General features: G+C 30.8%; 3 protein-coding genes across 3 annotated transcripts; all 3 read left to right on the forward strand.

Annotated features, from left to right (window-relative positions):
• The first annotated feature begins 1740 nt into the window (after positions 1-1740).
• LOC130945584 (pentatricopeptide repeat-containing protein At2g17140) lies at positions 1741-6067 on the forward strand. Its single transcript, XM_057874294.1, has 3 exons — positions 1741-1753; positions 2356-5025; positions 5564-6067. The coding sequence occupies exons 2-3, from the start codon at positions 2516-2518 to the stop codon at positions 5688-5690; spliced, it is 2637 nt and encodes an 878-aa protein (XP_057730277.1). The 5' UTR covers positions 1741-1753; positions 2356-2515; the 3' UTR covers positions 5691-6067.
• A 6628-nt stretch (positions 6068-12695) lies between these two features.
• LOC130946118 (uncharacterized) lies at positions 12696-14478 on the forward strand. Its single transcript, XM_057874798.1, has 3 exons — positions 12696-12840; positions 13542-13743; positions 13851-14478. Exons 1-3 carry the CDS (start codon positions 12696-12698, stop codon positions 14476-14478), a joined length of 975 nt encoding a protein of 324 aa, XP_057730781.1.
• Positions 14479-14526: 48 nt separating this feature from the next.
• LOC130946119 (uncharacterized) lies at positions 14527-14961 on the forward strand. Its single transcript, XM_057874799.1, has one exon. The coding sequence runs from the start codon at positions 14527-14529 to the stop codon at positions 14959-14961; it is 435 nt and encodes a 144-aa protein (XP_057730782.1).
• The last annotated feature ends 1973 nt before the right edge of the window (positions 14962-16934 follow it).

The following is a 16934-nucleotide window of genomic DNA, read 5'->3' on the forward strand; positions in this document are numbered from 1 at the left end:
AATATATTAATAACAACAATACAATACAATACTTTATACAAATAACTATTATATTATCTACTAATACTCAAATAACTAACTACTCTATTTTATTCTATTCTAAGAGCAAGCAAGCAAACATACAATAATAAATCAATCAATAACCCTTCATTAATTATTTATATTAAACTTATAACATAAATAATTAATTTAACAATTTTTAATTCATAATATTTATTTACGAACGACTACTACTAATACAATATTAAGTAACTACAAAAAAATTATTTATTACTAACAATTAAAACTACTTAACTTATTTATATTCACACGTACAGCACATTAGCACTACATATAATGTATTCTATTCTACTGATAGTTAAATTAAACGCTACTAGCAGTAATAATTATTATTATTACAATAAGCGTTATAATAATTAATATTAATATTACTTATTCTATTTATTTATCATACATCCAAAATTTTATAATAACCGTATTATTATTAACAATATTATTATTGTAATTATTCTATTAATAACAATAATTAATTTATTATTATAATGTAATATCTGAACAATAATACCCAATAATCTCTAATATTATTTTAATTGAACTCAAATACCTAAATATTATTACTCCACTAATTCCTAACATTATCATTACAATAAACTATTACTAATCTCTAACATTATAATTATTATTTTAATTAAAATAAAAAATTTTGGATTAAAAACTTACATAATTAGGATGATCAAGATAATTAGCAATATGAAGTTCTGGACGATTCACATCTTTTACTTTTCTTCTTTTAGGCATACTTTATGTGTGGTCCAATTTTTTTCAGCTCAAACCTTCAACAATGGAGTGTTTACCGTGGCTTGGGGGTGGGGTATATGGGAGAAGAGAATTGGAACGAAGTGAAAGTGAAATGGGAAAGGGAAAGGGAAAGTGAAACTGGCTTAAGGGAGCTCGGATGGTTGGGATTTGATCATCTTCGATGGACCAACGTGCATGCGCGACACGTGGCTGGGGGGGCAAATCGGACGGTCCGATTTGCGTACCTTCCCAGCCTAAAATCGGACCATCCGATTACAGCTCCTCAAAACGGACTGTCCGATTTCATCGATCCTGGCCGTCACACTTTGGTCATGCACCATGAAACCCCATATCGTTGTAATACACCACTTCTCCCCCAATATTAAAAATAAAAAAACGAACTTCTGTTCTATGAGAATTAGATGGATTATAAATTTATAACTCTTTGTCAGTGTTGTTAGAACCGGACCGACCCGTCCGGTCGGATCAGAAAATCAACGAACCAGTCACAAGGTCGGTCTAGTTGATATGGCTTAGTTGGACCGTCCGATTTTGACGGAGAACCGACGGGTTTGAAACCCGGACCGTTTTTTCAAAAAAAAAAAAAAGGAAAGAAGCCCTATCCAAAAGTGCTCTTCCTCCACTCAAAAAACCATCCGCTGACCGCCACCGCACGGCTGCTGCCACGTCGCCGGCTCCTTTGCCTCGGCTCTCCGGCTCCTGTGCATCACCTTCACTGCGTCTTCGCCTCTGCCTCTCCGTCTGCGTCGCCGTCGTGCTTGGTCTCCCTCTTCTCTGCTCGTTATCTCGTGTGCGTCTCTCGTCGTCGTCAGTCTCCGCACGGTCGCCGGCTCTCGTCTTGTTGCTGCTGCTGCCTCCCCTATACAGTCTCTGCTTCGCCGTGCTTGGTCTCCCTCTTCTCTGCCTGCGTTCTGCCTTCACATCACATCATCAGGTAAGCTTTTTAATTTTTTTTGTTATTCGGTTACTGGATTATAATCTGTTTAACGGATTAATTGATTAACTGATCAGTTGATTCTTGATTGTTGTTGATTATAATTTGTTGATTCTTGGCAGATTATTCAAGTTTTGTTGATACATTGGAATATATGTAGTGTAATATATGTAGGTTTAGCGGCTGTTTGATGCTTTTTTTTTTTTTTTTTTGCTGATGATTGGTGTTTAGGGTTGATTTGTTGCTGTTTTTATATTAGTATGGTGAATTGAGATACTGTTTTTATATGGTTGGTGTTGTTTTTTATATTGTTCTGTGAATTTATATTGTTGGATAGTGGATAGGTTCTGTGAATTTGAGTTACTGCTTTGCTTATATTGTTTTGGATAGTGGATAGGTTCTGGAAATGTATATTGTTATGCTCATGTTTATTTTGTTGCATAATTTTTATTTTTTTGGTTTTGTTTGCAAGGGTTTAAACTAGGAGTATTTGGCACTTGTCAATTCTAAGCTTTATGTTTAAAAGTTCAAACCTTAGATACTATAATAAGTTAGAAAACACAATCGTGTCACTAAGAATTTCCGTGAGTATATCATTGCAGCATCTCTGAGGGAATCTCAATTGAAGGACTCAGTCCCAACTAAGAACAGTAATCTTCACTCTCATAACACATTAATCCCCTAATTGTTTCTTCTTTTAAGCAAGTGTAGAAATCAATCAATGTAATTACAAAAAAAGAGTAATGCACAAACAACTAGAAGATGGATCAGACGATGTCGTCCAAGCTGACGAAAGTTGTTCTGAGCAACACCAACAACCCCAAGCTAGCATGGCATCTCTTGAAGCGCATCCTCTCATCCTCCACCTCTTCTTCCTTACCCACCCACGATCTCCTTCGTTCCACACGCACCACCATGCGTGTCCTCATCGCCGCCAACATGCACCACCAGATTGATGACCTCTGTCAATTCGTCCTAGCCACGCAGCCTCCCCACATAGCCCACCCTTCCCTCCTCTCCCTCGTCCGGGCTTTGGCCCATTCCTCATCCCACCTACACCATGCCTTCTCCCACTTCAAGTCCCTCAGGGCCCATTTTCCCTCTCCTCCTCCTCCACTCTCCCTCTACAACCTCCTCCTCCATGCCTCCCTCAACCAACACCGCTCCGATTTCGCCACGTGGCTATACACCGACATGATCACTGCAGGGGTAAGGCCGCAAACTTACACCTTCAACCTCATGATGCAGTCGTTGTGTGATTCTGGTGCTTTGGACCATGCACGGAACCTGTTCGATAAAATGTCTTACAAAGGGTGCTACCCAAATGAGTTCACTCTTGGCATTTTAGTTCGTGGGTTTTGTAGGGCCGGTCTCACGAGCCAAGCATTGGATATACTTGACAAGTCATCGGGTCTTGTTGCCAATAGGGTTGTGTACAATACTCTCATTTCAAGCTTCTGTAAGGAGGATTTGACCGGTGAAGCTGAGAAGTTGGTTGAGAGAATGAGGGAACAGGGTATGTTACCAGATGTTGTCACCTTTAATTCTAGGATTTCGGCGCTTTGTAGGGCCGGGAAGGTTTTAGAGGCGTCAAGGATTTTCAGGGATATGCAGTTGGATCAGGAGTTGGGACTTCCTAAACCTAATAGAGTTACTTATAACTTGATGCTAAAAGGGTTCTGCAAGATAGGGATGCTGGTGGAAGCAAAGGCTTTGGTCGACTCCATGAAAAAGGATGGCAATTTCACCACTTTGGAAAGTTATAATATATGGTTGTTAGGGTTGCTTAGGAATGGGAAACTGTTGGAGGCTCAGTTGGTTCTTGATGAAATGGTTGCGGAAGGCATTGAGCCGAATTCTTACTCCTATAACATTATGATGGATGGGCTATGTAGGAAACATATGCTGTTGGATGCCAGAAGGTTAATGGATTTGATGATAAGCAATGGTGTTTATCCAGACACAGTTACTTATAGTACTCTCCTCCATGGATATTGTAGCAAAGGAAAGGTATTTGAAGCAAAGGGTATTCTTCATGAAATGATAAGGAATGGTTGTTATCCAAATACTTATACCTGTAACACATTGCTGCATAGCCTGTGGAAAGAGGGAAGAACACTAGAAGCAGAGGAAATGCTGCAAATGATGAACGAGAAATGCTATCAGTTAGATACTGTGACCTGCAATATCATGATCAATGGTCTCTGTAGAAATGGAAAATTGGAGGAAGCAATTCAAATGCTAGGTGAGATGTGGACTGATGGACCAACATCCCTCAGTAAGGGAAACTCATTTGCTGGCCTAGCTAATTCAATCAACAATTTGTCAAAGTGCACACCTGATGTAGTCACATATACAATCATAGTTAATGCACTTTGCAAGGTTGGTAGGGTAGAAGAAGCAAAAAAGAAATTTATTGAGATGATGGCAAAAAACTTGCGCCCTGATTCTGCAATATATGATACATTCATATTAAGTTTTTGTAAGCAAGGAAAGATATCATCAGCGTTTCGTGTCTTGAAGGATATGGAGAGAAATGGATGCAGCAGGACTCTTCAAACTTATAATTCGTTGATCCTGGGTCTAGGAGGTAAAAGGCAAATATTTGAAATATATGGATTGATGGATGAAATGAGAGAAAAAGGGATATCTCCAGATATTTACACTTACAATAACATAATCACTGCGCTTTGTGAAGGAGGAAAAACAAATGATGCTACTTCTCTTTTGCATGAAATGTTGGATAAGGGCATATCTCCCAAAGTATCTACCTTCAAGATATTGATTAAAGCCTTTTGCAAGTCTAGTGATTTTAAACTAGCATTTGAGCTATTTGAGGTAGCTTTGAGTATATGTGGCCACAAAGGAGTATTGTACAGTTTAATGTGCAATGAGTTTCTTGCTGGAGGACAACTCTCTGAAGCGAAGGATCTATTTGAAGCTTCATTGGATAGATTTTTCGCATTGAAGGATTTCATGTATAAAGATTTAATTGATAAACTTTGCCAAAGTGAAAGATTAGATGATGCTGATTACCTTCTCCATAAATTAATTGACAAGGGATATGGATTTGACCATTCATCGTTCATGCCGGTAATTGATGGATTTAGTAAGAGCGGAAACAAACACCGAGCAGATGAATTAGCAAAGAGGATGATGGAATTTGCTTCAGAAGATAGACCTGCTGACAGAACCTATCAAAATGGCAAGAGGATCTTTCCTAGAAAAGTTGAAAATGATGGTGGAAGTGATTGGCAGGATATAATCCACAGGTAAGGGTATTTTTTGTGCATTTTTGGGTTCTTTTCCTTGGGAAAATGAATTATTTGTTAGTTTTGGCTGTGTTTGAAAATTATTTTTACTTTTTTTTTGTTCTTTAATCATTCCATAATTTGCATTCTTAATTTCTATATACAATGATTAATCCTCCATAAATATGATCTGTATATGATTTCTTCTACAGCATTTGAACAATGATACCATTCATTGGTGTTTGGTTGAATGTGAGTGCTACTATGTGATAGAATCTGTGTCTTCATTTCCATTATCTCATTTGTTAGACGGTTTCCTGGTTGATAAACTTATACAAATAATACATATAATTTTTTTGTACTAGGTTCATTTTTGAAAAAGTCGCATTATCATGTGAATAAGATGATCTTGTATCAAAATTTGCTGTCATCACAAATATGTTAGTTCTATCAAACTATAAATAAACTTGGGTCCTGCTTTGAACATGGAAATGATTGTCAAATTGACTATAACATATATTCAATGCTCATTGATGATCTGTTATGTATTACTTAACAGGGATGGTGGCAGTGGTATTGCATTGAAAACTCTGAAACGTGTACAGAAAGGCTGGGGCCAAGGTAGTATCTCGAGTTTGCGGCCACCACAGGATGATTTTCTTGATTACTATGACGGTATTGGTTGATTCTTTGTTATTTCTTCATATCTTCACCTTACTTTCAATCCCTGAGCCCTTAGGAGTGGATGATAGGAGAATGGAAAGGTTTGAACTGATTTCGGCCTGGTGAAGCAGGTAGATGAGAGTGGAAGATCTTTTTTTCTTGGATTACATGGCTCCTGAAACCATATCCTTGATTATTTGATAGTTCATACACTTGGTTCTTACTAGCTTACATTACTCGGATACTACCAATTCATAGAAACCTAACCTGTGGAAAGATGTAAACAGATTTACTGATAATTGGATTTACTAATTTACCCTCGGATGATAATCTGTTCATTTGAACTTAGGAGTTTCTCTTACTTATGATGAATTTTATCCGACCCCTTCTCAAATAAAAGATAAATTACTCCTTATGACATGTCTTGATAGCTATCGGATAAAATAGGTTATGTCATCATAATTAAAACTAACTCTTTATTAAAAGGGCTCTCTGGTGTTTTTTTTAGCCAAATTATTTTCTTTAATTTTTTCAAGTGTGAGAAAGAGGAGATAAAACGTAATTTTCTGGAAATGAAAATCCATATAATTTATAGCATCAATGGCTAGCCACAAATCATAAAATGTAATTAAAAAAAAAAATTGAGACAAGAAGATAATTATGAAATGCAGAGATAGGAAGTATGAAACCGAAATTAGAATAAATTATATATAAACCCTGCAAATTAAACCCGCATGGTGAGAATGAGATATTCACATGATTGGAGCAAATATTAATTGAGAAGGTGAATAAAAACAAATATTCCAAAAACAATAACACACACAGCGTTTTCTATGAAGGGTAAACAATAAAATTTGAAGTGAAAACGAAATATATGCCGAGAAGGCAGAATGGGAGGACAAACGTGGGATGAAAAGGAGAAGAGGAAGTAAAAGTACGAGAGCGGAGAGGGGGAAAGGATGATTTGGTTTCTCTCCGGCATGTCCATCTTCATTATTAAGGTAACTCATTAAATTAAGAGTTAGTATTAATTATCATGTCATAATTCATTTCATTCAAACCATTAGATACCAGGAATAACTTGCATTTTATTTAAGAGAGGCTTAGTTAGAAATCATTTTAATGTATTGACCATTTCATTTGTCATAAAGTTATTTCTCTTTTACTTTAGTTTCCAATATTTTTAAACTCAGAAATAGTTTGCCAATCCTTATAATCACTAGAAAATCGACTAATTCATTTTTATCCATAGAGGTTCCAAAGAAAATTTTAGATTTTCTAGCTGGACTGTTTTAGTTCCTAAGACTTGAGCCTAAGTTATTTGGTTAAAAGAAAATAATACTTAACACTCCGATCAATTCATATCGACCTGCTACCAGAATTTATTATATAAATACACTCATATTTCGCCAATTCTTGTACATAAAATTGGTGCCTATCAATTATAATTTGTTCTAACTTGGAAGAATGAATCAGCGGCAACATCATAGTTCATTGCTGCACTATTTTGTGTATTACTATGAAAGTAAACCAGCATTGTTTTATTTCTTGAACTTTAAAAGTAGTTATTTAGTTTCTAAAGTGATATTTTGTAAATTTTTTGAGTTTTTATTTTTTTAACTTGGTGGTTAGTCAGTTACTATTGATTTGTCCATGTCATGTCATGTGAAATTGAATAATTACGTGGCATACCGCACAGGATTGAACACAAATATCAGTCTACTATATCAGATTTCTAATGTAAGTGATATAGAAAATCTTAGACTAATAAAAATGGATTAAGTAACTAAGGTGTATATATAATATGAATGACCGTTATACATATATAATTCCATTTCCTTTAGTTTTGGAGTCGAGTGGATTGATTTAGGGTTTATTTGGGTGAGCTTTTAATTTTTTTTTTTTTGATTTATTTTTTTAAAATTTTTTAAAAAAAATAAAAATAATTTTATGTTTGAATATCTTATGCAACAAATTTTTTTATCTATTAATTATATTTGAATACAACAAAATAAAAATATTTATTTATTTATTATGTAAAAAATATTTTTTTAAAAAAATATATTTTTAGAAAAAAATATAAATTATAGTTTTTTTTAAAAAAATATTTTTTATTTTTTTAATATTTTATTTTTATTATTAAAAATTTGTCAAATACACTAAAAAAATATTTTTTATTCAAAAAATATATTTTTCTATCAACTTAAAGATACCCAAACAAACACTTAAAATTATCATTTTAAGATGCAATAATTTCATGGAATTGAATATGATAATATGTGTATAATAACATCTATTATATCAGAATATCAATAAATTCGATTATTAAAATGGTTCAAAATTTCTTACCTAGTTCGCAATTTTAAGCCTCCCTAGATTTAGATTCGCCTTCCCAACAATGTGATATGATGCATTATCATTTATGCCTTCATGGGAACATAAAATTTTGGATTTAATAAAATAGTAATTGTTGACAAATCTTTATATACTATAATAATTGATAGAAAAAAAAGTACTTTTATAGTTTTTAACAATTTTATTAAGTTTTAATTTTATTTTTAACGTTTAAAATGTTCTATTTTTATTTTAATTTTTTAATTATATTTTTATCATTCGGTTAAAATTAAAATATTTTCTTTTAAAAATATTATTTTTTTTCTATTTTTTCACTCTTAAATCATTACCATCATCATTTTATTAATATAATTATGAATTGTATTACTATCTAAAAAAATTATAATAGAGAGAAAAATATTTTTAAAAGATCAAATTTTAACTTTTACCAGAGAAATGATAAAAATATGACAAAAAGGATATTTTAGACAAAAATAAATATTTGAAATATTATGGACGAAATTAAAACTTACTCAAAATATTAAAAACTACATCAATAATCTATTATCTATTATATTATATAAAAATCGGATGTCTGCACTTAATGATAAAACTGATGTGGCATGCTTCAGAGAGTGTTTCCTGATTTAATTGTTTTAACTCATTTAATACAATTTAATATTGACTTAATTATATCAACTAATTGATTTGATTAGATATTTCAATATTAATATAATTAATATAATTTATTATAATTTATATTACTTAATTAATTATACTACATTAATTATAATTTGTTATATTAGTAAATTAGTCTTTTCATTTATAAAGTCTAAAATAAACTAAATAAATTGTTATTTATTCTAATTAAATTTATTTATATACTATATATGAATTAACGTTAATTTATGAAACATAGAACTTGTGGATTGTGATAAAAACGCAAATAAAAAAAATGCATACAATTATAGAAGAATTAAATCTGTCCTCTTTATTTATTTTTAACCATCATTTTAGATTTTAATTTTTTTTAAATCGGTGATAGTGAAATTTTATTGATGTTAGATAAAATTATAGAAGAATTTACGAAACAGTATAAATTGTTGCTCTTTCAATCAAAACAAATATGTAATAAATTGATTCATAAGATTTAAATTATATACAACTCCTGAATAATTATAATGATATGGGTATTTTATATAAAAATTAATACAAAAATAATTTAAATTTCATACAATATTTTTTTTTGTTTTTATGAGCTAATTGATTAATATATGTAATTTAAAACCCTAATCCTAAATTGCATGCGACCCATATATAATTAATTTTATCGTACAATTGATCCTATTTTTAATACGTCTTTTCACGTATTTTTTTTATTTTGTCTAAATTTTGTATATTTTTTATTTGTCTTGTGTTGCAATATTTTTTAGAGTCAATAAAAATCAATGTCTCAAATTTTAAATTATAAAAAATATTATACTATATTATAAAATTATTTTTTCTAATAATTTAAGCTCATAAAAAAGGCATATGAATGGGATAAAACTATCTTAAATTTGCTGCGTATGATGCCTGGTTTAGAAAACAACAATAAAAAGATGAGATGACCACCGATTTGTTGAAATATGAGTGGTTCATGAAGAAGATGGCACAAATTTTAAACAATCATGACATGACACCGATATATATTATTCATATTCTAAATTCTTCAACCTGAAACTCAAAATCCGCAAATAAAAATTAGTATATGAATTTTTTCAAAATAAAATAATAATAATAATAATAATAATAATAATAATAATAATAATAATAATAAGTGCTTTTAATTTATTATTAATTAGTCATTGAATGTTAAATTATCAAATAACAAATATTATTAAATGAGAGTAGTTACTGAATGAGAGTGATTATTAGAGTGTTGATGTTGTATATATGCTGTTATGCCTCAATAAAGTAGGTTACATTATATTTATGACTCTGTAAATGGAAATTTTTTATTTCGTTCAAAAAAGAAAACTTTTGATTTAAAATAAAATAATTTTTTTGATTCTTTTCAACAAATTATAATATATACATATTAAAATTTTAGCCTAACTCAAAGCCCCAAAATACAATAACTCTGTATAAGAACTCTACAATTACATATAATTATTATATTCAGTATTTGATTATTAGATATTTTTTGAAGGTGTTACTGGTGCATATTGCACCACATCTTTATATAAGTTTTATTTATTTCTTTCATTTCAAATAAATTTTTTAAGTGTCGATTAGTCTTCTATTGATTAATGTTTTCATTTTATTTTGTTCAACTTCTTTGCAATTTTTTTTACTGTTCACATGTTATAAACTTATCAGCTTAGTAATTGAAAATAAATAATATTTGTGTAGTTGTTAAATATTTGAAAAAAAATAAGACTATTATGCAATCTCTAAAAGTGATGTTACTACACAATACACTATGTTTTATGTAAGTTTTATTTTCTTTTATCAAATAAATTAAAGTTTGTTAATTTGGATACTAATTTTTATTATTCACTTAATTTAATTATCCAAAAAAATTATTTTATTATTTATAAAATAAATTTAAAAATTACATGTCACGGAGATTAAAGAAGTATTTATTTCCTAAAAAAATAAGGACATTAAATTCAATGTTTTGTTTTACATCAATGGCAAAAAAAAAATTGATCGTGGGGTGCACAATGGAATTGCTCCTCCAATTTTAAGCTTGGGGTCAAAACTACCATAGCATTGGTAGCTTACTTCCTCTTGATAGTTTGCGACCAATATTTCCCAGCTATATATTTATGACACAGAAAATGAGATTGATAATCGAATAGGCACACTTCGGTAATTTTCATGCAACCAGTCAAATTTTTTAGTTATTTCTTATCTGTGAGAGAAAATAACATAAATTTTATTTTTTTTTTGCAATTCCAATGAAGCTATAAATGAGCGGGATAGGAAAATTGTGGCAATATTAAGAAACATGCTAGAGAAATATAATAGTTTGGCAAAGAATTTTTGCTATACAAGAGATAGGTACCAACAGAAAAATTGCACAAACATAAAGTTTAAGTTGATTAGTAAAAGGACTACAGATGGTAGGACATACAACTTGCCATCTGCATCTGAAGTGGCTGCATTGATTGTTGGCGATGTCGAACAATTTAACAAAGATAGAGATGTTATTATAGAGAGTCAATCTAGAAAGCTCCAGCGGATTGATGTTTTTCATCCATCTTATTTAGCCTTCCAATATCCATTGTTGTTTCCGTATGGAGAGGATGGATTTCGTTTGGGTATTGCAACATCAGATTCTATTTCCGCTAGGCCTACAAAGAAAAACAAAACAATCACTTTGCGACAATTCTTTGCTTTTCGACTACAAAAAAGGACAGGTGAATCTCTGTTAATTCTGAGATCAAAGAAATTATTCCAACAATTTCTATTAGATGCCTACACAATGGTGGAATCAAAGAGATTACAATTCTTTAGGTGTAAACAACCACACTTGAGGGTTGATAAATATAAATTTCTGCATGAAAGTCTTATAAACGGGGATGTAGATGCTGCAAGGCTTGGCAAAAGAATCATTCTTCCCAGTACTTTTACCGGTGGACTTAGGTATATGATCAATAATTGTAAAGATGCATTTTGCAATTTGCATATATGCAGGATATTCTAGCTATTTTATCACCATGACATGTAACGCTGAATAGGATGAGATAAAAAGAGAAGTGACTTCCATTGGATTGAAGGCAGAAGACCGTCCTGATATATTGTGTCGAGTTTTCAAGATTAAGCTTGATGGTTTGATTGATGACCTGAAAGAGGAAAAAATCTTTGGCAAAATTTTGGGATGTAAGTCTGTGCTTATGCAACGCTTTATTAAAATCTTATGTTATAATGCTTTGCTCATTTGTCTTTTTCAATTTTCAGACGTTTGCACTGTAGAGTTTCAAAAGAGAGGGCTTCCGCATGCACATATCCTTTTATTCATAAGTAACAATTTCAAGACACAAACACCAGATGACATAGACAAACATATAACAGCTGAGATTCCTGATGAAAATGAAAGGCCAAATCTACATGGAGATGTTCAAAATTATATGGTACATGGTCCATGTGGTCCGTACAATAAGAATTCACCTTGCATGAAGAATGAATCCTGTTCAAAGTTCTATCCTAAAGAGTTTAGACAACGAACACTCATTGATGAGGCCGGATTTTTCAAATATAGGCGTATTGATAACGGTCAAACAGTGAAAGAAAGGGAATGTGTACTAGACAATAAGTTCATTATTCCGTATAATCCAAAATTGTTGCTCAAGTTCGGGTGCCACATAAATGTGGAATACACATGCCAAACAAGTTCTATTAAGTATATGTTTAAGTATGTACACAAAGGTAATGACCGCGTAACAGCTACTCTATACAATGCTGGTGATCCATCAGAAGCCACACAAGTTGTTGACAAAATTAGAAATTACTACGATTATAGGTACATTTCGGCATGTGAGGCAGTCTGACGTCTATTTGGATACAAAATCCAAGAGAAAGAAGCATTTGTGATTAGACTTCCATTCCATTTGGAGGATGAGCAACCTGTGGTTTATGGTGAAACTTCTAATGTGAATGATATTGTTGAAAGAGCAATATTTCATAAGTCCATATTTTTGGGATGGATGGCGGTGAACATGTCATATCCTTATGCTCAAAGTCTGACTTATGCTGAGTTTTCAACCAAGTTTGTTTGGAAGGACAATTCTTCAAAGTGGTTTCCTCGAAAGAAAGGCTTCGCAATTGGAAGGTTTACTCATGTACCTGCAGGTAATGACGAGTTTATATTCAATTTTGATCTTACTTATTTAATGATTTAAATTTAAAATCTTAACAGCCTGTACCTCACGTCCATTTTATTCGATTTATCTACACTAGAAAATAAATGTTCAAATAACTTTCAACAGTTATAATCTATAGATTATACAATTTTTTATTTTCTATATTTTTTATGAAAATTATTCTTATACGGATGTGTAGCTACATAATAATTAAAATAGCGTAACTTAATCCATTTAACAACTTAAAAGTTGGATTTTAACCAATTTTTTGCAGCAAATACCGAAGAATATTACCAACGACTTCTCTTGAATACTCAGAGAGGATGTATGAGTTTTCGAGATATAAGAACAGTAGGAGGAACAATTTATGCTACGTATAGAGATGCATGCTTCGCCCTTAGTTTCTTGCAAGATGACGAAGAATTCATTGATGCATTAAGGAAGCAAGCTCATGGGCCTTAGGATCATATATTAGGAGGTTATTTGTCATTCTATTAACATCCAACAATATCTCAAGACCAGAACATGTCTGGGATAGATGTTGGCATGAACTCTCAGATGATATTTTGTATCGACAGAGAGCCGTGATGAACATGAGCAGTGAGTTTTTATTAATTACAATGATAAAAGTTTTTTCTTATTGATCATTTTTAGTTTGATTGAATTTTTACAGTATCGTATAATATGCAGAGTTAACAATATCAAATGATGAGATTAAGCAGTTGTGCTTAATGGATATAGACAAGATCTTACATTCCTATGGTAAAACCTTGAAAGACTATCCTCCTATGCCTTTAGCAACTGAAGTTGATAGTTTTTTGTTAACCGAAAGGGTTATTAGGGAAGAGATAAACTTTAATAAGGATGATTCAAAGAAAAATGTCTCAGACATGTTAGCCATCGCAACACCTGAGCAGAGATATGCATTCAATAAAATTATTATAGCTGTGTATTGTGATGAATGGGCTTTTTCTTTGTGTATGGTCATGGAGGTACTAGAAAAACATTTATTTGGAACCTTATGTCTGCTGAGATTCGCTCGATGGGTGATATAGTATTAAACGTTGCTTCGAGTGGTATTGCATCTTTACTTCTTCCCAATGGAAGAATGACACACTCAGGGTTCAAAATACCGCTGAATATAACTGAGGATTCTATATGTAACATCAAACCTGGTTCTCCTCAAGCAATGTTGCTGTTGAAAGCCAAACTTATAATTTGGGATGAGACTCCAATGGTTAGTAAGTACTGCTATGAAGCGCTTGATAAATGCTTGGGTGATATCATGAGGTGTTCTCCAATATATAGCAAAGATTTGCCCTTTGGAGAAAAAGTGGTTGTTCTAGGTGGAGACTTTAGACAAATTCTTTCTATCATTTCACGAGGATCGAGACAAGATATCGTTCATTCAACTGTGAATTCGTCTTACCTTTGGAAGTTTTGTCAGGTGCTCAAACTAACAAAAAACATGAGACTCTCTGTAGGGACGACTGCTTCAGATCAAGATGAGACAGAGCAATTTGGTGAGTGGTTATTGAAAGTTGGTGATGGTCTAATAGGTGACAATATGGATGGTGAATCTGAGATATATCTTCCAGGAGATATTGTTATTCCTTCTTCAGACTAGGCCTTTGATGAGTTGGTTCATTTTTCTTATCCAAATATTTTGGAAAACATGTCCTCAAAGGATTTTTTCAAAGCAAGAACTATACTGGCTCCTACACTAGACATCGTTGAAGAGGTCAACAACCATCTGATGGCTATCATTCCTGGAGGGGAAAAATTATATCTTAGTTCGGATTCCATTTGTATGGATGAAGGGAATATGGAGAGTCAACTAGATCTCTATGGTCCTGAATTACTGAATAGCATAAATTGCTCTGGTTTGCCTCCACATAAATTAATACTCAAGGTTGGTGTTTCGGTGATGTTACTGAGGAATATTGACCAATCTAGTGTTCTTTGTAATGGTACAAGGCTACAAGTTAGGAAGCTTGGAAATCATGTCATAGAATGTGAAGTCTTAACGGGTAACAATGTTGGTCATATTGCTTTGATTCCAAAAATGAATATGGTACCAACAAATGAAACCGTCCCAGTTAGATTCTAACGAAGACAATTTTCCATAATAGTATCGTTTGTCATGACAATTAATAAGTTTCAGGGACAAATTTTATCTCATATTGGATTGTACTTGCCCAAACCAGTTTTTACACATGGCTAACTATATATGGCACTTTTAAGAGTTAAGAGTAAGAGATGTTTAAAAGTTTTACTTATAAATCACGTAAAAATGTCTGCAGATTTAACCATCAATATTATTTATAGAGAAGTCTTTAAAAAAATAGTATTCTAATGTAAATATTTTAATTTTATTTTAAATTCTGTATCAGTGTATAATTATTTTACCTTAAAAAATATAAAATAATTATTACTCACTTTTTTTTAAATTAAACTTTGATTTTAATAATAATTTTATAAATTTCTTAAAATAATAATTATTTTATACTTTTGTTTTAAATATCAAAATATATAATTTTTTTTACTTTTATAAATTTTTCCGTGCTGAGCACGGGTTCATACACTAGTTTATATAATTTGGGGTTAAATTATTGACGTTTTTTGAAAAAAAAAAAAGGTAAAGTTGGAAATGACATACACTAACCAATCAAGTGAATTGATTGGATGATTGTTGATTGCTTAAAGAAAGGAGTTATTGAGTTCGAGTCAAATTATTATTGTGGTATTTGACATCTCCAATGGCGCCTAAAAATAGAATATTACTTTTGATATTTTTAAAAAATAAATTAATTTAAAATTAAAATTTATATTAAAATTAAATTGATAAAATTTGATGAAATAAAATTGATAATTTGGTATCACTTTAAAAATATAATATCATTTGATAGATAATTAATGAAAACATTTTACTTGTATAATTATATTAATAAAATAATTAAAAAATATATAAAATTCTAACTAAAATAAGATTAAATATTGAAAGAATAAATTTTATTTTTAATTTTAAATTATTATTTATGATATACAATTTCATAAATATTTATGCATCATATTATAAGATTTAAAATAAAGTTGAAATTAGATATAACATTGAAGATGTTCTTTTGAACTGATGAATGAGGTAAAACTAAAAAATCTCGGTCTTACTTCGCTATTAGCTATAATCTACTAAGTACTAACACTTTTTTTATTGTTGTGTCACATTTTAAACACAATATTCATTGATATTTATTTGATACACGTGTTATTTTTTGCGTCTAATTGTGTCTTAATAAAAAAATAAAAAAAAATTCAAACACATCTAAATACACTTAAATATCATTATATATCAGCGTGCCCAGTCTTATTCTAAACATGTATTTTTAAAATGAATTTAAAAATAATATATATTATTAATTATTAAAAAATATTTTAAATATTTTATATAATTAAAAAATATTAAAAATAATTTAAAAATTAATTTATATTTTAATATCAATAAAATATTCAAATATTATTATAATTTATCTAAAAAATATTTTACATTATATATATTTTTTTACATTATATATATATATATATATATATATATATATATGTCGTGTTCATGTCCCTTATAAAAAATTTTAAATCATGTGCAGAGGTATCCCATATCGTGTCCATATCATCGTGTAACATAGGCTATAATTGGATTTTGATAGATACAAACAATGGACTGATGGAGTTATCAGTTATCACCCTCAAGGATACGTTACGTTTGGATTGTGGCCAATCAAGGAAAAATGGATGACAACTTTTATAAAAGTGCATTTAGTTATTCAAGTTCATAAGTAAAAGGAATGTCCAAAGTGGAAGTAGATGTACCCTTTCTTGTCATTCAACTACAAAAACTTGTTGTCCATCTAATTTCATAAATTTATTTTCATAGCTGAATTATTATATTTTTTTATTAAAACAGAACACAATAAACTGATTATTGTTGAACAAAATTTATATCATTTTCTTTTTCATTACTTACAAACTCTGCTCTCTCTTTTACTCACCCTATTGAACTTTTAAATAGTAACATGACATCCAATTACA

The sequence above is a fragment of the Arachis stenosperma genome, chromosome 8 (genome assembly GCF_014773155.1).
Source record: "Arachis stenosperma cultivar V10309 chromosome 8, arast.V10309.gnm1.PFL2, whole genome shotgun sequence".
Lineage (NCBI taxonomy): Eukaryota > Viridiplantae > Streptophyta > Magnoliopsida > Fabales > Fabaceae > Arachis > Arachis stenosperma.

Coding starts and splice junctions, on each gene's coding strand:
- LOC130946118 (XM_057874798.1), top strand. CDS start 12,696: ATGGCGGTGAACATGTCATATCCTTATGCTCAAAGTCTGACTTATGCT. Junction 12,841..13,541: donor GTTTACTCATGTACCTGCAG/GTAATGACGAGT, acceptor TATAATATGCAG/AGTTAACAATATCAAATGAT. Junction 13,744..13,850: donor AAGAAAAATGTCTCAGACAT/GTTAGCCATCGC, acceptor TGGAGGTACTAG/AAAAACATTTATTTGGAACC.
- LOC130946119 (XM_057874799.1), top strand. CDS start 14,527: ATGTCCTCAAAGGATTTTTTCAAAGCAAGAACTATACTGGCTCCTACA.
- LOC130945584 (XM_057874294.1), top strand. CDS start 2,516: ATGGATCAGACGATGTCGTCCAAGCTGACGAAAGTTGTTCTGAGCAAC. Junction 5,026..5,563: donor TGGCAGGATATAATCCACAG/GTAAGGGTATTT, acceptor ATTACTTAACAG/GGATGGTGGCAGTGGTATTG.